Here is a 22280-nt window from a genome sequence, read left to right as displayed (position 1 = left end):
TTTTCTTTAATGACTGATTTTTGTTTTTCCCTGGTAGGACACTTCAGCTCTCTGGGCTTCAGTTGTCAATCACCTCATTGGTATATTGGATTTTCTTGCCTCGTGGAAGCAGCATTGGGTGACTGAGACTCTAGTTGAACTGAAAGGTAATAGATGAGTGAAAAGAGAGATTTTATTTTAAAATCATTGCGCAAGAGCTGATGCTGGTTAATCTCATCCTTGTGATTGGTGGCTTTGACTTAATACAGCTTATGAGAACTTCTGATGAGTCAGGCCTGTGGTTCCAGGAGAAGGTATAACAGTTTTCTTACTCTGTTTGCCTTTAGTTTTTTTAATATCTCTATCTTAATGTCACATAAAGCATTTTGGCAGAAGGCAGTGATTCTTTACTGCTCTTTAAACAGCGATAAACCAACACTGCAATCTGACTTCACTCTTGACCAAGCACATAAATGCCAGTGTTACAGCAGCGATGCTATCAAACCTTTCTTGGAGGAACAGTGCTATTTAAACAGTGATAAACTAACACCTCAGCCTCAGTTCGCTCTTGACGAAGCATAGAAATGCCAATGTTAATGCGATGATGCTATCGAATTTCTCACGAGGAAGCTGTGGCTGGACAGAACTGTTTCTTTAATACTGATTTTGTGGTGATTTCAGTGAGGCTGGTATGACTGTAGCTGATATGCCAAAAGATAGTTATTGAAATAGCTTATTTTTGTGGCTGATTCTGCTAATCCTTTAACAGTGCCAAAAGTAGGCCTACATTTGTTCTATGGAAATTACACCAAATGAAATCACTGCTGTCGAAGGGAATTGGCACTTAGGGCTCTGTTTGCGTGTGAAAGAATGGAAGGCTCACTAGATTTTTATTATTATTTTTTTTAAGCTGTATTTACCCTCAGGAGCTCTTCTATGCCTGTCTGATCCCTAAGGACTTTCTCCTCCTGAGCATGTGCATCACCAGGGGGTGGGCAAACAATGAACAGCCGGGAGTTGGGGAAGTTCCCTGTGTGCAAACACAGAACAGTCACTGGTGTCACCCAGAGCGATGTTTAACATCTTCCTGTCTCAGAACAAGGTGTGTGTATCGCAAACCCCAACACCTTTCCATCACAAAATGTGAAACAAACCCACAAAAGATTAGACTCATCGTGTCCTTAAATGCTCCTGCTGCCTGCCCTTTTGACGCTTACAAAGCCCGTGGGTGACTCCTCCATCTCAACTGGAAATTCCTCATGGGCCTTGAAAGCCAACAGTGTTGTTTTCAGTCAGGATAAATGGGGAACTGCTTGTCAAGAAAGCTTTGCTGGTGACCACCTCGTTATCTCACAGCAGAGATGCACTGTGTGGTGCAGGTGTATCCCCCCCATTTACAGCCCTGAGGAGGATTTTTCTAGCCCTGACAATCCTGCACCAGGAGAGCTGCAGATCTGTAGATGTTCTCGCACTGTTCTGTCTGGGGCTGGCAGCCGCCTCCTCTTGGGACTGACTTGTCTGAGCCTTTTTCTCTGTGAATGCTCAAGTCACCTTTTGAGAACCTGTGGGCTTTGGCATGAATTTTTGAGCATTCTGCCTTGGGCATGGGCAGCAGAGGTCCTGAGCATCTCTTGCGAAGGAAGCCACACAACCCCCTCTGCATTAGGGCTGGTGTTGGCTCTTCATCTCTTTGCTCTGCAGTCCAAGCTCAGTCATCCGGCGTGTGACTCTAACCTGTTTAATGTCCCTCCCTTTCTGAAGCTGACCCATCTTCTCAGAGAAGCGCGAAGAGCTTTTCAAAGAAGCAGCCTCTATGTCTACCCAAGGTTGGCAGGGAAACTGTAGCGGGATAGATGAAAGGACAGTACCTGAGCAGCCACACATCCATAGGCTGCTTACAGAACCTAAATAAACTCGGCCAGACAACATCAGTGGCGGTTTGCTGTATGAGCTTGCAGAAATGAGCATAATGCAGATGTCAGAAGTGCTTTAGTGATACAGTCGTGTCCCTTTGTGCATCAGGCTATCTGCTCTTGCTGTCTCGCTCACCTAGGCATGCACTGACACTCTCACCCTGACTCCGCAGTGAGGTGCTGGTCATCACTTCCTGACCTCAGCCCTTTGCAGTCTGATGTTCTGGTGTCAGCCAGCCTCTGCCTTGCTGCATCCCAAACGCTTGTGGCAAAGCACCGTTCCCTTTCAAGTATGTGTGAGGAGGACAGCGGCTTGCCACGGTTTTGCGTTAAGCTTGTGTCTCCCTGTTTGAAGCGTGCATCCCGTGTGGGTGAGCTGTGCCCCTGTGGGGAAGAACAACTCTTCTTTTTCAGGTTGCACTTCCCATGACGTGAATTGGGACAGACCATCTGACTCACCTGAACATCTTGTTTGAACTTTTGAGGAAATCTGTTTCCCTTTCCAAGGAAAACACTTTCATTTAGCTATTTACATATTCAGAAGGTGGAAGAAAAGGTGTGCATGAGACAAGAAACTGCAGGGAGTGGCCCTGTATAATCCGCTGGTTTAGCAAGGTTTAAGTGGTTTGTGTCAGCTATTGGAAATGGTGATGTCTAAGCCCTCAGGATGTAAATGTCTTCCTGCTTGTGGTGGTTTGCTGACCCTACCTGATAAGGTCAACAGATGTTGCTTCTGCTTTGGGGATAAGCACATCCCCAGTCAGTGATCCTTTTCCATTCATTCTTCTTTCTCTATTAAAAATTAAGGACATAAGGTTGGAATTGCACTTTTGGGACCCTGGAAAATTTGTTAGACCTGGAACTAAGCAGAGTAATTTCAGAGAGTGCCCCAGCCACCAGCATATGTCTGCTTCTCACAGGGGTTAGCACTGAGACTTCCAGGAGTGGCAGGTGCCTTCCTGATGCAGAAGGCATCATGAGCAAATACCCAGTTTTGGGCTCACCATGTTTGCACGAACCTCCCACGGGTCAGAGAGGTGGTTTATTAAAACATTCTTTGAATTCAAGGTGTGCCAGTGTGGCACTAACAGAGAGAAAGCTTGTGTTTACATCAGAAACCAGGGTAACGGGCTCCAATCTGCCCGCATCCTTCTGCCTGTCACCACTATGTGACATCTCCATGGTGGTGTCTGAAATTGGTTCCATTTGGGAGGAATTCTTCCCCTGGCTCCAGCAAGGAGCTTGGTCCCTCTGTTCCTCTTAGGAAACTAGAATACTTTTCTAGGACCCCTCTGCAGACTAGTGCTCTTTGGGGACGGGCAGTGACTCAGTTGATGTCAAGAAACCACCCTTCCTGGAGAAGTCTGGGCAGAACAGGGACGGTTCTCCAGCAACGGGAGGAAGAAGAGCTACAGCTGCATTGGCACTAATGGCACCATCTTGAAGAACCACTGCACCAGAAGGGTGAGTTGGACACTGATGTATTTGCGTTGCGATGATTTGGAAGGAGGGTGGAGGAGATGAACTGGTACCAGACTCCCTCACTCCGGCTCCCCTTGGGCTTTTCACAGCCTCGCAGGGAAGGAGCCACGGGGGTGCGGGGGGCTCAAGCCAGCTGCAATTCCCTGGACATTCAGAGCACAAATATGAATACTCCTGAGCAAATCAGGCCTGCACAGGGCTGTGTGCTGGTATGGACCACCAATAATGAACACAGGGGATGGCAGCAGAAAGAGGAGCAATCCTTTACTTGTGTTTTAAGTGGGCGTTTCAGTTCAAATTACTTTTTTTTATATATATAGATAAATAATGTTATTTTTTGGAACCTTTATTTTTTTATAGATAATTTTGGAACTGATTCTAATGCTTAGGCTGGCTTGAACTTTGGTAATGTAGACTAAAATAATTGTATTATTGTTATTATTAACCTTACCATTACTTATGATAATGAGGAGTTGGTTAAAAAAAAAAAAAAAAAAGAAAACAAGTATATGACAAGTCCTATTGCTCCCAGACCATTTGAGTGTTTTTGCTCCAGGAGCGATAATTAGCTCAGCCGCGTTTGAGTGCGGTGCTTGCGTCGGAGGTAATCCAGCATGTTTCCAGCAGAGCTGGTGCTGGCCATGAACCAACGAAGACTTGGAAACCCAAAGCAGACTCTGGAGCTGTGATGCAGAATTCACCCTTCAGAAGAAGGGGCTAATTAGGAAACAATTTATCCCCCGGTAGGTCCAAACGAGAAACCAGTTGGTATCTTAAGAAATAAAACTGCCTCGTGTCTATGAATCAAAATGGACGGGAAATGAGAATATGCGATGTTTCTAATATCTTTAACGTAAGGACCAGAAACAACTAGTTAATTTGCTGTTTAATAAAACACTAAGTTTTCAGTGCAAAAATATTGTAAAAAAGAATAACATAGTAAAAAAATAATCCAGCAATATTAGTTTTATTTAATCTTGTTTTAATTAAATACCGGGTTTTATCCAAAAATAATGACAGAAAATGAGTAAAACCATTCACCTACTAAGTAGCAAATACATCATTCATCCCTTTCAGCATTAAAATATAAAAGTTTAAAATCTGAATAAATATATGTAAACTATATCATTGCTTAAATAAATTTATAAAAAGAGATGTATTACATAAATTCATAAATACAATTCACTAGCAAAGAAAGACGTAGAAAATCAGTCTACTGACAATCAGCTTTTCTTTGAAAAAATAATTGCAAGATAAAAATATAAATAACATTAAAATTACTGAAATCATGCTATCCTGTTTGCTTACGTATGTCACGATTGGTTAATTAAATCACCCTGAGTTACATCAGTCCATCCTTTTTATATGCTGTTGCAAATAAAACAGTATAAATAATTTTATAATAAATGGAATCAATAACTTAAGACATTCATCCTTTAAATATTAAATTAAACTAGATGATATAATATGTAGAACAGAAATTACATTATCAATGTTCCTGGTACCAAACTGATCACGTAACTACTGATGGGTCACATTACCCGAGTCTCTAGTATCTTAAAGTTATATTTTCATCCTGGCATATTATATTTCTGCTGAAGAGTACTTTTTTGCTGTATTTTTCATAAGTTGTTCATATTTCTGAAGAATCCACCAGATATAAGTCTTCTTCTTTGCCGTTTTCATCCTCTGGACCTGGCTATGATCCATCTGCAGAAGGTCTTCGTTCTTGCAGGTGTAAAGCGCAGCTCGTTCACTCAATGGCACATTTAGCTGATGGATATTTGCATCGACAAACTGAGTTAAATTCTTACCACAGATTAATTCTATATCGCTTTTCAAGTTTTGCAAAATGTTGTGGAAAATGTGGAAAACGCAGCAATCTGCGTCAAAAGCTGGGCATTCGGGTATTTTCTTCACCATGGCTTGGGCTTGGGAGTTGGCAGTGAACCAGTGCGTGGTTTTGGGCGTTACAGAGCTACACACGTTCTGGAGGGGAGGAAGAGGAGAGAGAAATTATTAATGTCTTCGTTTACATCTTTCCTGGTAGTCGCTTCATGTTTGAATGTCTAGGCACATACACACCTGTCTTTCAGTTTGTGTATGCTCGGGGATTTTTTGTTATTCTTCAATAACCGTATAAACACCTATGCTCCTTTTATCAAGTAGGTATTGCACGCTATCTGTGGCAGGACTTTCTATCTTAATAGCTTGCTTGGCTTTGTTTTCAGCTTTTCTAAGTCTCTCTTTTTTATTTTTTTAATCTGCCACATGGGCAAAATTTACTCATGCAAGAGGTTTGCTTTGACCTGAGCATATTTTCATCTGTTTCAGCAGAAATGGTTTTGATTTCAAGAATGGATTCAGGGGAAACTTTTACATTGATTTTTATCAATGTACTCTTGGGAACACGTTCCCAGAAATTGAGATTTGTCTGAAGCATTGACTCTTGGGTTCAGTGCACATTTTGCCATTGCCAAGGAAAGGATGGACTGAGTGGGATTTTCAGCAGAAGTGCTCCTGACTGCTCTAGTACTAGGATCAGACCGAAGAGCAAGGTGATTCTCTCCATGTTTCTAATGATCTGACCAGTTCCATTCAAAAAGATGCCTTCTTCAAGCCTAGCATGGCTCAGGAGACCAAGAAGGAACAATTTAGTCTGGAAGAGCGTAGCTAGCAGGTAGCTGAGACAAAGTTGCCCAAGCTTTCTCCAGCTGTCCTAGACATTGCTCCAACTCTGCCCTAAAATAATGCAATGTAAATGCTTTCCTTCTTGTATGGAATACAGAGCAGAGACTATTTTAGGTTCTAACCCAAATATTTCTTTTCTGATAGTCTTTCTAGTATTTTATAATATTTCAAGAAATTTCTCCACAGACATAGACACAGCAAATGCAAAATAGTACACTTACGTAGTTTTTAAACAAGATTGTTGCTTGCCTTTCTATCACTGATGCTAATGGCTTTAGTGGGGTAGTAAAATGCTGCCGCCTCTGTCCTGTAGTAATTTTGCTTCCTTCTGAGGTAGCTGTTGGTGCCAAGGAGCCCAAAGGAACCAGTGCACAGAAGAGGAAGATTGCGAACCTGTTGATCTCTGCATTCGAATGAAGAGGGGGGAACAAAAGGAAAAAAAAAAAAAGAAAGAAAGAATACAATGATTAGTCTCAAGCCTCTGCATCATTTTTGCAAAACTTCCTGGTTTTGTGCAGCGTGCTGCATTTCTAAAGCGTATGACATTAAGTGGCTGAGCTAGCGATGAGCATCAACCAACGCAACCTTACAACGTGTTAAGTCGCACCCACCTGCTCGGCGTTTCATGGCGGGCTTGGAGAGCAGCTTGACTTGGCCGAAAGCGTGCTGGAGGTTGGTGTTCAAGCTGCTTGTTGCCTGGACTGCTGTAGACGTGGACAGCCAAGCTGCATTTAAGTACCATGGAGTTTTGCGTCAGTGGCTCCTCCGTGGTAATTTTTTTTTTTTGTGGGTGATAGTTTGGGGTTTTTTCTTTTTTGGAAGATTGCATCAAAAGTTGGTTCAAATGAGTCTTCACTGATTGTGATCTAGATGCAGTTTCAAACTGACACAGAAGGTGTCCTGTATCGTTTATTTGACTAGGAGTTCAGGACACTTGGCTTAGCCATCCCATCTAAATCCTTGGGCTCTCCAAAATGTAGGATTTAGAAACATAAGCTCTGTTGGTTTGTTTTTTTTTAAAAAACAGGGTTGGAGCAGGCAAGCACATCATTGGTGCCCAAAGCCAGCAACCTTCTCCTGCAGGGTCAATATAAGAGTGGGCTAACGCAGGGAGGGAAAAAGCCATGAGGGGCTTGCGTGCAAGGCAGGTCAGGCCTCCAGGCCAACATATATATGCATATATATCCTTTTTCTGGATGTCTGTAAGACCCTGTCCCCAAGGTGTGACCCCCCCTCACATAACCCAGCAGAGGATGTCCAGGATTCCACCTCCCCATCTCGGTCACCCTTCCCTCTAAATCCCCTGAGGCTATTTTCTGTTTCCAGTAACTAAATGCAGAAAATTCTCACGCTCACCAAAACAGAGAAAAATTGTTCCTAGGATTTACAAGTTTGAGGCTGTGATCAGGAGAGGACCTGCAGAACTACTAATAGTTTAGGACAGAAAGGAAGGCAGAGGAAACCTCTATGAGCGTACCTTTGTGAATACGCAGTGACATAGACACACTCGTGCTGCCATCTCTGCAATAAACGATGTGCCTGAAAGGTAGTCATCGATTCAGAGACAAATGTGTCTCAAGTCACCAGAAAACTTTCAAGGAACAACAGCTTGTTGTCAAAATAATTAGTTCTGTTTTCTGTGTGAAAGAGTCTGGTTTTGAACATAAAAAGCTTGGTGCGTGTATGGACTCCAGTTCTCTGGGCTGAACTGATTCCCAGGGCCTGAAATGGGAACAGACATTTCCCCTGGGCCGTGTTGCACCGGGGTCCCACCAGCCTGTAACCTTACGCCTCAGTTGTTTGCTTGAAGCCACGATCATGGAGATTCACAAACTGAACGTGGTTCTGCCACCGTGCTGTGAGGAAGCCCCGGACAGCCAAGGAGAGGGGTGCAGCCATCCCACAGGGATGTATTTCTTCTTGCACAAACCATGGTCCCAAGCGCTAAATAATGCTAAGGAAGAGAATGAGTTACCATGGCCTACGGCGTGAGGCAGCAGACAGCACAGCAGAGTGCTGGAGAAGAACCAGAAAAGGACAGTTCTGGGAGGTGCTTTTTTTATTTGAGGTTTTTATTATTATTTGGGGGCAAAATGGAGAGAGAAAGGGAGAGAGAGATGTTTCTTTGTGCAAGGTGTTCTTTAGGAACATCCCTACAAAGACAATGATGGGTACAGGCGGGTAGAAGGGTGATCTTGGTTGCTTGTTTGGAAGCACCAAAAGAGCAGAGAGGTGCAGCTGGTTAGTGCCCCAGAGCGTGCTGCGAGATGTGTGGATGGTGCGTGAGCTTGGACATCCAAGAGACCACCAGGAATCACAGACGGTCTTCCTCCGAGAGCAGGGAACCAGTGTGCAGCACTCATGGCAACGGGGCCCGGTTAATTGTAACGGTGATACAAATAAGAGAAGCGGCATTCTTACAGTTTGGCTTTTCCACAAAACATGATTCAACCACTGGTGATGCTTTTTCAAAGCTTTCTAGAAGACTTGACTTCGTTTTCTACTGAGCTGGGGATAGCAGTTTGCCTGGTTATTCCACTCCATGGCATGCCGCTGTCTCTCAGCGTGTGCGTGCTCTGCACATCCTTTCCTAGCTGTACACAGCTGTGATAAGCTGCTGAGCTGATAAGGGAGCAGATCGGCATCTGTCCTGTAAAACCCAACCTTAGTGGAAGTTCAGCTTTCCACCACGTAACCTCCAGATGCTGCAGAGCATCTGCAATTCATTTGGTGAAATTTTGCTGACACAGACTCCTCTGTAGGCTCCCTAAAATGGAATTTGTAGCCATTGCCTCAACACCTATCACTGGAAAAAACAAATAAACCTCGGAGCGTAGAGACCTGAATCTGACCTGAGACAGAGATGTGGCTTTTGTTCCTGGGTCTCATCTACTTTTTCCAAGTGTAGGAGCTGGTATTTTTAGCTGTGAACTTTGTTTTCCGATGGCCTTGTGCTGCTGTGGCAGCGGCTCCCTCCTCGCAAGTGAACAGCAGTGCTTTTACAGCTAACTGAGAGCCTGACTGCTTCCTCCCCGAAACTTGAGTGACACTCAGGATGTTGATAAGTGAAATGGCAAATGCCATGTCACAGGTCCTTGGCCAGGGGACAGGGCTGATGCTGCACCCTGCGAATGCTGCACAAGGCTGCCTGCTGTTTCCCTGGTGGGGAGCAGCCCCCAGAACCCAGGGGGAGATCCAGAAAAACAGGGATTTATTCCCAACCTGGGGAGCTCAGTGCCGTCCCAGGCTCACTCTGCGGCTCCGCTTGCAGAGCTTGTTTCCCTGTCCCCAGGGCATCCACGTCCCTGCCATCTCCTAGCAACGGGGACGCATTCCATATAATGGCAGCACCCAGCCGCTGCAGCGTCTCGGCTGCTTTTTGGGAGCACCTGCGGCGCCTGGGTCTGCAGGACTTCCCCTGTGGCCTTGGCAGCTGGGTAGGGGGGCCATGGGGGCACAGTCATGGGACATGGTGGGGGGTGTCTGCGGTCTGCAGGGCTGTCACTGCCTCTCCCCTCTCCCTCTCTGCAGAACAAGTCCCGCTTCGATGCACGCAGGAGCCCTTGCAGAGGCCGTCTGGGGCCGGGGGCAGACCCAGCCAGGCAGCAGGAGACCGTGCTGCTGGGTGAGGAGAGCCCCGAGACGCTGATGGACCTGCTGCGTGACCGACACAGCCCCTGGGCCCTGCCACCGGATTGCAGTCCCCAGGACCAGCATCTGCGGGAAATGGCGGTGGTGGTGCCTGAGCTCGTCCACAGCTCCAACATCTTCCAAGTCTTCAGGTCCCTGCGGATCATTGACAAAGGAGTAAGTACAGCTGCCTGGTGCCTATAAAGCTACCCATCACCAGGCCAGGAAACCACATCTCCATGCTGGGAGGGAAAACATCCTAGGAAAATGACACCTTCCCCATCCCAGGATCTTCCCAGATGCCACTACTCCCCCCAGCCCCAGCCCAGTGATTTGAACCTAATCAGTGTTACACATAGGTCATGTGGATCAACACTACATGGTCGATGTCACCTTGGCCATGAGGTGGTTCGGGAATGCATTGTCCAAACCCAACTCTTTGCAGGTGGAGGAGGTTGACGAGGGTCTGTTGCAGTTACATCAGCTGGAGGAGCTCATCCTCAGTGCCAACCACATCAGCAGGATAACCTCGGCCAACCTGCCCCGGACATTGAAGGTGAGTGAGCGATGCCTTGTGACGGCAGGATGGGGAAGGAGGTCCCACCTGGGAACACAATAGCAGACAAACAGCTCGAGGGCGTGCCAGGAACAGCTCATTGCAAAGGGTGTTTTTTGTTCCCTCTGTCCCAGGCAGGTCCTGGAGCTCTGCTGCAACGCTGTGGCTGATCTGCAGGACCTGTGCGCTCATCCTCCTCCAGAGCTGCAGCACTTGGGGCTGGGATACAACAGGCTGTGTGGCCCTTCGCAGGACAAGTACCTCACTGCAGCCTTCTGGTAACACCACAGGCTGAATGTGGCCTCCTTCAAAAGGGAGGTGGGCAGACATGAACAGATGATCTTAAGGCATCAGCGTGGCCTGTGTTAAGAAATTAGAGCCTTTTAGCGGAGTTGTTTCTTTGCTCTGTGCCCAGCGCCTGTGCAGAGCGCTCTGTCTCTGTTCGATGTCTTCTGTCTCATGCTTAGAGGGTGTCTTGGTCTGTGGCCAAGGCGTGGAGTGGGAAGATCACCTAGGGAACTGCCTTGACACCCTGCTCACCTCAGTTCCCATGTCCCTGGACGGCTGCCTTTTTCCATGCCCTTCCCAAAGCCCCTCCTGGGAGTCTGCCCTGGGAGGGATCTAAAGCTTAGGCTGCATCACCAAATGATGCAGCGTGATGGTTAACGGATGCTAAAGGAACATGTTTTTGAGTTGTGGGGCAGACTGGCAATGGACCATATGGCTCGGGAAGTTGGAACTGTCCTCTTGAGATTGTACCATTGGTTTCCCGGGTTTGACCCAGTTTGTGCTGGGGAAACAGAATTTTTCTTTCTATTTTTGACCCAGGGCAGTAGCTCTCTATCCTCAGACGGATGCTGTTTGCCTAACCTTCTTCTCTGGGTTCTCTCCTTAGGCCAAATCTTGTCTCCCTTGACCTGAGCTTTAACAACTTCACAGATCTGCTGGGGCTGGTCTCCCAACTGTCCAGTCTGCAGAAGCTCCGCATCCTGGTGCTCCAAGGGAACCCACTGGCTCTCATTCCCACTTACAGAGGCTTCCTTGTGGACAGCCTGCCCAAGCTCTCCATCCTCGATGACATCCACATAGGACCTGATGAGAGGCACCAATTCCGCAGTTTGGCAAAGCAGCCAGGTGAGCCTTCACCTTTGAACCTGTCTGTACTGACCCTGTGATTCAGGAGGTGGTTTCATCATGGTTGAGCTAGGAGTCCTCAGGGCAAACTCTGGATCCAGTGTTGACTTCTTGTCTCTCCTCAGTGATCTTTCCCTGTGCCTTTTTACCCCACCAGTACAAGTGGGGTGACAGGCAGAGGACCCTGCAGCAGTGTAATTGCAATCGAGGTAATTTTAGCCTTAATCAGATCCAAAGATTGCAGGAAGAACCCAACCCTAGCACTGCCTGGCTGTCATGGTTTGCCCCCATCTTTGCTTTCTAGACACTCAGACAGTGCATTTCCGTCTTGAGCTGCTGGAAGAGGAACATCTCCACTAGGGAAGATGCTCATGTGCATGCCACACTGCCAGCAGGAACCAGTGCCACCTCTGCAGCATGGCACGTCCCCAACTGGGATGAAGGCAGGGGCCTGGGGACACCCAGGGGTGGGAAGCTCCTCTTAATGTCCCCTACTCAACGAGCTTGTGCGCTGGATGTGCTCCTTGGAGTCTAAAACGTTAACCAGGGAGGCAAAGCAACCAAGCCAGGAGATGTTTGCACGGCTTTGGAGTGACCCCATGTGGCAGTGGCGTGTCACAGCGTTAGCTGTGGCAGGGAAGGATGCTAGGTGGTGGGATCATGGTGTCCTGGAGGCTTCCGCTTGCTGTGTAGCTTCCTCGCTCTGGAAGGAGCATGCTGCAGCTTCATAGCAAGATTGTCTTTCTTTTAGAGCTGATCAGGAGCGAAGCACGAGTGGTTGTGAGCATTGGGAAAATCAAGGGAGTCCCTGATCCCAGCACTTGTCAGCAGCTGGAGGTTGGCTTCGAGGCTCCGGTGATCACCTACAGCTACTGTGTGACGTATGAGTTTGCCCAGGGCAAGGAGATGGAGGAAGGTGGCAGCGCTGAGGTTTGTGCTTAACCAAGCTCCTGAAAGCAACAGGCAGTGGCAGGTCACAGTCAGGGGGACTTCACCTCCAGGCTGAGGAACGAGGCTGTTCATAACAGACCTGGTGTGGGCAGCAGCAGTACTGGGGACAGAATTCATGCATGGCCACATCTGGCAGGACAAGTCCCTGCTGTCCACGTTTCCCTGTCCTTCTGAGGGATCCCAGCGCTGCTCGGCACATGGGAGTGCATTTACAGCCCTCCTCCCGTAGCAGACCCCGTCCCTGGCACTGTTGCCCCTTCTTCCAAAGAAGAACAGGTCTGGGGAACAGGATTTTGGAGGCAGCTCTGCCCCCGGGTCCTGCAGATACAACCAGACATACCCTGACAAGAGATCCCTCTCTGTTGCAGGTAACAAAAATCCATCAGAGTCCCACGGTGGCCACCATGGATGTGGACAGCTCTGCTCGGGACACAGGAGAAACAAAGGGCCAGCAGGAGCCTGAAGCCATGGAGGAGCCCAAGGCCCACTCTGGTAATGAGGAATTACAAATGAATTGACACTGGTCACGTCCCGGGGGCCCTTCCTGTCCTCGGGAAGGAGAGGTCTCTCCTCAAAGTTTTATTGTGTCCCTGCACAGCAAAGGTGTTTGTCACCCCTGGAAAGCCCTGGGCAGACACCATCGACTGCAGCTACAGGAAGGAGCACACTGCTAGGGACTTAGTGGGGCTGAAGTCCTACCTGGCAGCTGGAACCATTGTCTCGGTCATGGAAGAGAAGGTGAGTGTGTGGCAGAGCTGGAGGAAAGGGGAAAGACCTGCTGGGAGGCCCAGCAGTGGTATTGTATTACCTCTGGGAGGCAGCCCAGGATGGTGGTGGCCCTGGGCCAGCGTCCTCAGGTGTCTCAGCCCCTGCAGCTCCAGCTCCTCTCTCTGGGCAGGTGCTCTCATGGCCTGTCGATGCTGATACAGAAGAAAATGCAGACACAAAGGGGAAGGCAGGACAGGGGCTGCAGAAGGACAGTGCCAAGGTAGGGCGCTGGGAGAGAACGATGTCTTAGTAACATCTGAGTTGCAGAAACAATGATGGGGGAATGAGGGCACTTCTCCTGGGCCAGTTTGGTGTGTCAGAGAATCTCTGCTCCATCCCAGACCTCTCACCAAAGTCCCCCCTTGCTATGGGAGGAAGGCAGCTGTGGTTTTACACACGTCTTGGTCAGGATGCAGTGGTGGGCAAGGGGCTGGGTTGGGTTTGCTTGCTGTCTCGTAAAGGGACCCCAATCCTCTGCTGAGGCTTGTCTCCATTCTGGTGCCCTGCAGGTTCCTGCACTCAGGGACAAGCAGAAAAAGAAGAAGAAGGAGAAGCCATGTGAACTCCGCAGTGACCCTCCCATTCAGAGGACCCTGGGCACCCAGCGAGTGACCCTGGAGACCCTCCTGGCCACTGAGGATCTGCTGGCAACTGTGTGTGACTTTGGCATCCTGATCACTGAGCAGCCGTTGCAGCCACCAACTCTGGAGGAGAAGGTAAGGAGCGTGTCCTGGGACAGGGCTGCCAGGGATGGGGAGGGCTGCAAGCTGGGGTTCAGCACGCCCTGCCCTGCAGCTGGACCAGGCATCCCTCCCCTCCATCCCTCAGTTCTCCTCTCCATAAAATGGGGGTGAAATGATCCTGACAAAGTACCATCCAAAAAATACCGGTATTGTTATTTAATGTTGATATTAACAATAAGTACTACTACTTTTAATGAGCCTACAAAAATAGATGAGTTTATTTTTCCATTTGAGAACATGAAAGCAACCACTTGCTCTTCCTCTGATGCGCTCGCTCTCTCAGCACGGCAACGCACACTGGCTGTGCCGACACTTTCTATTTCATAGAGTCATAGAATCCAGAATTTCCTGGATTCTCTTCTCCAAGCAGCCCTGCCACTGTGCTGCTGCTTCCCCTGCCCTTTAAATCCTGGTGACAGAACCCAGATGGCAATGGCTGTGACAGGACTGAATGCGGGCAGTGAATTTCAGCACGGCCTAACTATGGAAACATTTCTCTCTGCAGGACAGGAAAAAAGGCAAAGAGAAGAGCAAAAAACCAAAAGCAGAGAGAGAAAGTCAGGCCGGCCGGAAAACCATGGCATCTGCCAAAGGTGATGGAGACTGGAGCTGGCTGGGCAGAGGGTGGTGTGTAGGAGAGCAAACAGCAGTGGTGCTCGGCCGGGAGGCAGCCACAGGTCCCCGTCACCCTGCCAGCTCCGCCGAGCAGGGCGCTTACTCACATCCTGAGCTTCGGGCTCTGAATGCATCCATTGACTGCGGTTGCTGGAGGGTCAGACACGCCCGGACACCTTGTTGAATCGGTGTCTGAACAAGCACCGAAGGTGGGCTGTCGGCTGTCCTGGGAGCGGCACACACCTACCAGCTCTGTGTGCCAGGGGAGAAGGGCAAAGCAGATTTTCGGGTGAGAGAAGTGCTGCCCACTGTGTCGGCTGCCAAACATGGCCGGTGGCGTGGGGCAGCGCGGGCAGCTGGGGGCAGTGCTGTCTGGGATGCATAATAAGGTCCTCATCCGTTTCCAGCTCACATCTCCAAGCACTTTGCAGAAGGGATTTATTGTTCTTTCTGGTTCAGAGATGAGATGCACAGAGCGCCCCAGGTGCCTCAGTCAGCCCACGGCGGGGCTGGGAACAGATCCCAGTCTGCTGTCACCCATGACCCACCAGGACCCCTGACGGGTGTCCCCTGCCTCCCCGGTGCAGAGCTCTCAGCCTGCTCAGCCAGCGGCGTTGCTTAAACTGCTGGAGACAAACCTCACCCTGCCTCTTGCAGGTTATTTTTCCAGCAATCTTGTTTTGACTACAGAAATAGCAGTGCCAGCACATTGGAGGGGTAACGCAAGAGCAGGAGGAAGTGGGGGAGGGAAGGAGTAGCAGGGCGATGCCGAAAAGCTGCTTGAGGAGCAGCTGGGCCAAGGAGAGCAGGGAGCGGGCCAGCCTTCCAAATGAGCTAACAAAGAAGCCTCGTGTTACCAGATTTAGTTGCTAATTTAAAAGAGCAATTAACCCCCTTCTCCAAGAGCCCTGGGGCGCTTTTCTGTGACGGGGGCCCACAGTGAGGTCCCCGTCTTTGGGGAGGATCTCGGGGCCCTGCAGTGTCTGCTCAAGGAAGCTGATGGTCTTCCCAGCTACCTGAAAAGAAGAAAAAAGCCTTTGAATTATTGTTCCCCACAAGATGTGTATCTGCAATATACGCTCAGACTGTTGCTGAATCAGGGAGCTGCTGTCAAACAACTGAAGTTCAGCAGCGGTGTTTTTTACTTCCTTTCCAGCCCGGTGCCTGCGGTCAGTGTGCATGCAAGAGGTCTTCCCTTCAGCTTGAGCGAGAATGAATCCTTTCTGCGGGGGGTTGTGTGGCCGGAGGTGGTGTTGGGTGCACAGAAAGCTGCTGCTGATGCAGGAAACCCAGAGTGATTAGACTCTCATGCAGACTGGCCGGCTGCACAGCGAGGACACTGAGTGCATATTTCAAAAAGATGGTGTCTAAAAATCGCTGTCCCCACAGCTTGATACAGCCAGTGCTGGCAGTGTCCCGTGTCTGTGCGCTCCGCAGTGACTCGTGACTCACAAGGACACCCCGATGGCGGCCAGGGTGAGAGACGCCGCTGCGGGAGGGGCAGGTGGGCTGCTCGAGTGCTGCTGCACGCTGTAGCTGTCAGCCCTGGCTGCTCCATGAGTCACCAAATCGTGGTCGTTTGGCACTTGCTCATCACCGGGGTACCATGCACCACCTTGGAGCTGCGGCGGTGATGCTCTGGGGCATGGGGGACGGCTCCCAGCCCTCGCTCCGCTGCAGCCTGTGTAGGGACCAGCACTCTCACAGCCGGGGGCTGAGGCTGATTTACATCTCCAGTCGGCAAATGCCCACAAATAATAAGTCCTCTCAGAGGAAGTGGGATCCCTTCCAGACGGCTCAAAGAGGAATGGCAGCAAGCTTTGTCTCGAGCAAACAATTTGCCCAGACATTGAAGGATGTCTTCTGAAGTAGTCTCACGTAGGTCTCATTTTACCCCACACTTGTTTTTCCAGGATCCTTGAAATGATTTATTTCTGCATCTTTCTTCTGTCCCAGGAATTATAGGCGAACTTAACAACAAAAAGCAAAATTGCACCCAGGTTGTTTGCCTGCTTAAAGATGCTTTTTGGGCTTCTTACCCAAAGTGATATTCAAATAGATTTTCACTCAAGACCCGGAAGTCAGTGCTAATATGGTGGGCAATCCCCCCCTGCACACTGCTGCCTTTAGGGTGACTCACTCTGTCAAGCCAGTGACAGATTTACTTCTTTCCACAGGAAAAAGAAAAAACAAAGACTCTGCTGAACTGGAGGAGGGTCAAGAACTCCAGCCGGTGCCACTGACGGTTCAATTCCAGATGCAGCTGCTTCGGTGGCCCTCGGCAGCCAGTACCCAGAGCCAGGAGAGTGTGGCCACAATGGTGGGGAAGACTCAGTAACGCGTCTGTAGGAAAAGAGTGAGTGGGAAATAAAACCCGTGGGGACACTGCGTGGGTCCTGGTTCAGCTGAATCGCCAGGGCTGGGGGTTGCCACGGGGCTGGTGATTGCCCAGGGCTGCTGCTGTGCTTTGTCAGGACCTGATGTGCGGGTGCAGGGTGGGGGGTGTGCAGGGTTGGGCGTATGATGTGTGGTGTGCGACGTGGGGTGTGGGGTTGTGCGATGTGCGGTGGTGCAGGGTGAGGTGTGCAGTGTGGGGTGTGTGATGTGGGGTGTATGAGGTGCAGTGTGCGATGTGCGGTGCGGGGTGGGGCTGTGCAATGTGGGGTGCGGTGCGGGGGGGTGTGAGGTGGGGTGTGCGATGTGCGGTGGTGCAGGGTGGGGTGTAAAATGTGCGGGGTGTGTGACGTGCGGGGGTGCGGGGTGCGCGATGCGCGGCGCTCCTGTGCGGGGGGCAGGCTGGGGTGTGCGGTGCTCAGGGTGCGCTGCCCGGGCAGCGCGGTGCCCGGTGCCAGCCCCCCCTCCCCACCCCTCCCGGGGGCGGCCCGGGGCCGGGGCGGGGCGGACCCGGCCTCCCCGGGCGGTGCGTGGCGGCGGAGCGGAGCGGCTCCTGGTAAGTCTCAGCGGCGGCGGCTCTGCGGAGCGGAGCGGGGGATTCGCACCGGGGGGCACCGTGGAGCGCCGGGTTCTCCCCGGGGCGGGGGCGGTGCGGCTCCCCGCCGGCTCCCGAGCCCTCCCCGGGTGCGAGCGGCCGGCGCGGCGTTCCCGTCCTCGCCGGCAGCAGCTGGGCTTGGTGGGAGCCGAGAAAACAACGGCGAGGGGAAAGGCAGAGACCCGTCCCGGCGGGTCCCCCCCTCCCCGGGCCGGGTCGTGTGCTCCGTCCCCGCATGACTGCGAGCGTGGGAGTGCTGCGAGCGCAAGTGGAAAGTGTAAGTGTGCGGGTCTAGTTCATCACGAACGGCTTGTCTTCCTCTGACCGCACAGGGCCTGGGTTCTGCACCAGATGCTGCCATGTATCCCAGGATTAAAAACCTCGCGCTTTACGCCTTTTCAATCACGCTGCTGGCCTGCGTTTTTTACATGAGGAAAGAGGCAAAGTTGGCAGCATCGTCAGCAGACCAGAAAGTGGATGCAGCGAATCATAAACTGAAGTCTCTGGTTCTGGACAACGCTGAACCCAGCCAGTGTTTGCCAAACTTGACCCTTGCCAATTCTTCTCTCACTCTCCCGGAGCTTCACCGCGTCTTCTTAACATACAAGCACTGCCGGAACTTCTCCGTCCTACTGAAGCCTTCCAAGTGTAGCAAAAAGACGTTCCTCGTGCTGGCAATCAAGTCTTCCCCAATCAACATAGACCGGCGGGTGGCAATCAGGAACACGTGGGGGAAGGAGGTCTCCATTGGTGGCAAGCACATCAGGCTGGTATTCCTTCTAGGGCGCTCGGAGGCCAAAATTAATGTACAGCCACTGCACCAGCTGCTGGCTTATGAGAGCGAGGAGTTTGATGACATCTTGCAGTGGGATTTTGTTGACAACTTCTTCAACTTGACCCTCAAGGAGCTGCATTTCCTCCGCTGGTTCATGGAGGACTGCCTGCATGCCAGGTTTGTGCTGAAGGGCGACGATGATGTCTTTGTCAACACTTACAACATTGTTGAGTTCCTTCAAGAACTGGACCCTGAACAGGATCTCTTTGTTGGGGATGTGATCACCAACGCCCGGCCCATCAGGAACACCAAGGTCAAATATTTTATTCCAGAGTCCATGTACAAAGCCTCCTTCTATCCTCTCTATGCAGGTGGAGGGGGCTATGTGATGTCTAGAGAGACAGTGCGCCGCCTCCAGCGCACCGCAGAGGACATGGAGCTCTTCCCAATAGATGATGTCTTTGTGGGAATGTGTCTGGCAAAGATGGCAGTGACCCCAAAGAACCACGCTGGCTTTAAGACTTTTGGCATTCAGAGGCCTTTCAATCCTTTTGATCCGTGCTTGTACAAAGAGCTGATGATTGTGCACAAACTAAACCCAACCGAGATGTGGATCATGTGGACACTGGTAAAGGACGACAGCATTAGGTGTGCAGTGTCAGTAACGCACAACTACAGAAGGAGTTGGAAAAGGAGCTACTGATAAGCACGGCAGGATTGTGACTGGTGACAAATACAGGGTACTTAAACTAAAAATCAGGTTGTGGTAGAAACGTGTCCTCTACTAACGGGCTGTACGTGAGCCATAGGGGTCTGTTTTGCAGTAAGTCTTTTTTTTGTCGGTGGGTTACTGAAGCTGTTGAATTGTCGCAGGGTGGGGAAGGGGCCGGTGCCTCGGTGAGACCCGGCGCAGGGCACTCGGCTTGGTTCCTGCCAGGCGGACTGGAGCCAGAGGAAGTCACGACTGCCACAGGGATGTGAGTGACGTGCCACCTGCTATGGAGGCTCTGCAACTCCGAGGGTGGTGTCTGACCACCGGATAAATTCAGTCTGGTGTAGGAAAGCTGATGATGACTAATGGGTGCCAGAGCAGTTGAAATTAATGAAAGGGTGGAAGAAAGGACAGTGTGTGCTGCTGGGTCCACTGCAGCGCAACTCCACGGTCCCTGGCCAGCAACCCCACAGGTCCTACCAGACAGCAGGAGAAAGGGGAGTGGAGTGGGGGGGGAGAAAAAAAAAAATCCTCAAAAACGTATTGCCTTAACACAGCAGGATGATCCAAGGGACTGGGCTCCGACTCAAGCCCTTTGGATTTTACAGAAGTTTATTACAGGTTTACTTGCACTGGCAGCTTTTGCACAAACACTTTTTGATGGGGTTTGAGAGGAGCAATGTGTCTTGAATCATGACGGTGGTAGTTACAGTGGCTGTAGCTTTTTGTGTTGTGTGGGAGGTGTGTGGGTTTTGTTGTTATTGTAATGTTGGGTATAAATAAAATACAGTTTTGAGAAGTGTTTTCACAGCAATATTCTTGGGTCTCCTGAAAGCTAAGAGGACTAAAAGCCAGAGAAGGCGGAGCTCTGGGGCTGGGTATTTGCATTGATGTTAAAGAGGATAAGGTTTTGTGGAAATGGAAACTTGCCACTTCCTTTGCTGTGAGCAGCCGCCTTTCGCTGTCCCTGTCCAGACAAGGTGTAGTGATACAGACGTGATGATTAATCTATGAGAGCGCTGGACTCGCCCATTTGAGGAAATATCAAATATGAAACTAAGACTTAGTGGTACTTTTATGAAGCTTACCAGCTTCAGCTCGATCAGAAGCTGCTGTGCCGTGCGTGAGCAGGAAGCAGCCTGGAAGCTGTAGAAAGAGGCAGAGGGTAGAGAGGAAGCGTGTGATTGCACAAATCAGAGCAATTTGTGTTGTGCTGTTGTAATTGCTGTCCCTACTGCCGGCTGCCCAGTGTTCAACGCCCACCAGATGTGAGCTGGAGCTTTCGGAGGTGCCCGGATAGTGCTCCCAGGAGGTCCTGGCTTGCCCTCCTTATGCAGAGGGACGGAGGGCATCCCGAGACCAGAGGTGTGAGGAGCTCTCAGGGCAGGCTGGCTGCCCTGCCTTCCAGCGTGGTGCCGCAGTGCTGGGCAACCTCGGCACTCCTGGCAGTACTGGTGGTCCTTCTTTGATCCTGTCCCTTGCTGCCTGGGCTTTCAAAAGCACCAGGTGTCATTCTGGCTTAGCCTTAGGCATGACACAGACTCTTCTGGGAGGTGTTGCCGCTCTCGCGTGAACTGTTTCTGTGCCAGATGCGAGTAGATGTTTGTCTGAAAAAATTGCTCTTGTCCAAGCTGCTACTGTGTCTTCTCACTGCAGCCTTAACAGGAATTAGCTGCATTAGCTGTACCTGAGAAATTGTCTCCGTGTAGTTTCAGATACATGGGCTTTGTAAACAAGGCTGAGTATCAGCAGCAAAACCTAGATTCTGGGCTCTGCTGCTTGTTCCAGATAAGAGACGGGACAGAGCGGGTACTGTGGTACCCTGTGAACTGCTGTGGCAGCATTTTTCTGATCCACTAGATGATTCCAAATGCAAACTCAGTAACATAACGTAGAGCGGGATGTCATGTCTGTTGTGGGCTAACTCCTGATAAGCAACTCTCACTTCCTAATAAATGCGTGGGACTATTTCCACCCCATTTTGGAGATAATACAGAGCCACTTCTGCTCCTCGCTCCCATTTTGACTTGACTGAGCTGACTAATTGGTTCCTGTCGTATCTCAAGGTTAGATGTGTGTGGGTATAGCCTGTGTCTTGGGCAGAGCAGGGCGTACAGTGAAACAAGAAGTGTGGGGCAACAAGGGGGCTGGGAGCAGGCTCTGAATGGGCTGCTTTGTAGACTCCTGTCTTAAGCTGTACCTCTGCCATGCCAGCATCTGAGTAGAGTTATTGTGGCATCCCGAAAGGAAAACAACCTGTATGTGCATTTGGGCCAGTGGTTTGGCAGATGTTGTTAAACTGCATGTCAGCGTTTGGGCTGGGCGGGCTACTAAACGAACGACAGATGCTCCCTTTGGTGCCCAACGTGGACTATAAACATCAGACATTATCTGCGAGAAGCAGACACTGTCTAAAAAATATGCCGTTAATTTCAGAGAGTGCTGTCACTTAGAAGAGACTTAACTGAAAAGTAAAATTACTGGAAAGAAAATTGGTTCTGTTCTATCTCAAACCAGGACGCTGCAGCATGTAACAAATCAGAGCAGTTGTGGTCAGAGGCTGACCTGAAACTGCATTTGGCTCTTGAGGGCATGGTGGTGCCACCGATGCAAATAATCCTCTTGTGATAGTTTTTTTTCCCCCAATGCTCCAGCCCAAAGCTGTGTTTGGGACCTCCCGATACTGGCACAGCAGGCACTGGCATCTTCCCGTGAGCTTGAATTCCAGACTCTGCCATCCTCCTTGGGTACAGCAGCACCCAGTGAGGAGCAGGAGCGTGGAAAGGTGGTCTGTTAATTCCTTTACTATTTAATCAATAAACGCACAGTGCTGTGCGTCTGAGATTGCGTTTGTTTAAAAGGCAAACAAAATGAGATGCAGAGAGAAAGGCTTATGCTACAGCTGAAAAAATTCCTTGCCAAGCCCAACTCAATTTAGCAACAGCAACTTCGACACAGATGTGCATCAGATACTAATTTGTGGTGAAAAACTTAACGATTAATGTGTTTTCTAACAAGACCCGATGAATGGGGATTAACTGACTCAAATGAGTAGTCCTAAAGTTCCAGTGGATGCTATTCTACAAAGCAATCTCATCTTTACATTGTCTATACGGTTAAGATTGCAAATTTCACATTAAGCTGTCAAGTTAGAAAGTGAACACAGTGAAAGACACCTGTGGTTTTGAAGCCTGCAGCGAAACATCAAACTTGCAAAAAAAGAGAGAACTAAGACTCTTTTCCTGAAACTTATGCTGAAAAGCATTCAAATTTGTAAAACTCGCTTTTGCTCACTGCTTTGTAAAGAAGTACGCAGCAGTTGCCACAACAACTTTGTTTATA

General features: G+C 49.9%; 2 protein-coding genes across 2 annotated transcripts; both read left to right on the top strand.

The window, feature by feature from the left end:
• The first annotated feature begins 9406 nt into the window (after positions 1–9406).
• On the top strand, positions 9407–16800 carry LRRC43 (leucine rich repeat containing 43). The gene is made up of 12 exons (XM_063351192.1): positions 9407–9502; positions 9597–9872; positions 10141–10251; positions 10390–10529; positions 11147–11385; positions 12137–12309; positions 12705–12828; positions 12935–13074; positions 13235–13324; positions 13614–13829; positions 14353–14440; positions 16640–16800. Exons 1-12 carry the CDS (start codon positions 9407–9409, stop codon positions 16798–16800), a joined length of 1854 nt encoding a protein of 617 aa, XP_063207262.1.
• A 1010-nt stretch (positions 16801–17810) lies between these two features.
• B3GNT4 (UDP-GlcNAc:betaGal beta-1,3-N-acetylglucosaminyltransferase 4) lies at positions 17811–22042 on the top strand. The gene has a single exon (XM_063351193.1). It carries the CDS (start codon positions 17811–17813, stop codon positions 18927–18929), a length of 1119 nt encoding a protein of 372 aa, XP_063207263.1. The 3' UTR covers positions 18930–22042.
• The last annotated feature ends 238 nt before the right edge of the window (positions 22043–22280 follow it).

Source organism: Chroicocephalus ridibundus, chromosome 13 (assembly GCF_963924245.1).
Source record: "Chroicocephalus ridibundus chromosome 13, bChrRid1.1, whole genome shotgun sequence".
Taxonomy (NCBI): Eukaryota; Metazoa; Chordata; class Aves; order Charadriiformes; family Laridae; genus Chroicocephalus; species Chroicocephalus ridibundus.
The sequence above is the reverse complement of the archived record's forward strand: the minus strand, read 5'-3'. Positions and strand labels throughout refer to the sequence as shown.

Excerpts from the sequence above, each read along its gene's own strand:
- LRRC43 (XM_063351192.1), top strand. The coding sequence starts at position 9,407 with ATGGCAGCACCCAGCCGCTGCAGCGTCTCGGCTGCTTTTTGGGAGCAC. Across the intron at positions 12,310-12,704 it reads AGATGGAGGAAGGTGGCAGC|GTAACAAAAATCCATCAGAG; the intron begins GCTGAGGTTTGT and ends TCTCTGTTGCAG. Across the intron at positions 13,325-13,613 it reads TGCAGAAGGACAGTGCCAAG|GTTCCTGCACTCAGGGACAA; the intron begins GTAGGGCGCTGG and ends GGTGCCCTGCAG.
- B3GNT4 (XM_063351193.1), top strand. The coding sequence starts at position 17,811 with ATGTATCCCAGGATTAAAAACCTCGCGCTTTACGCCTTTTCAATCACG.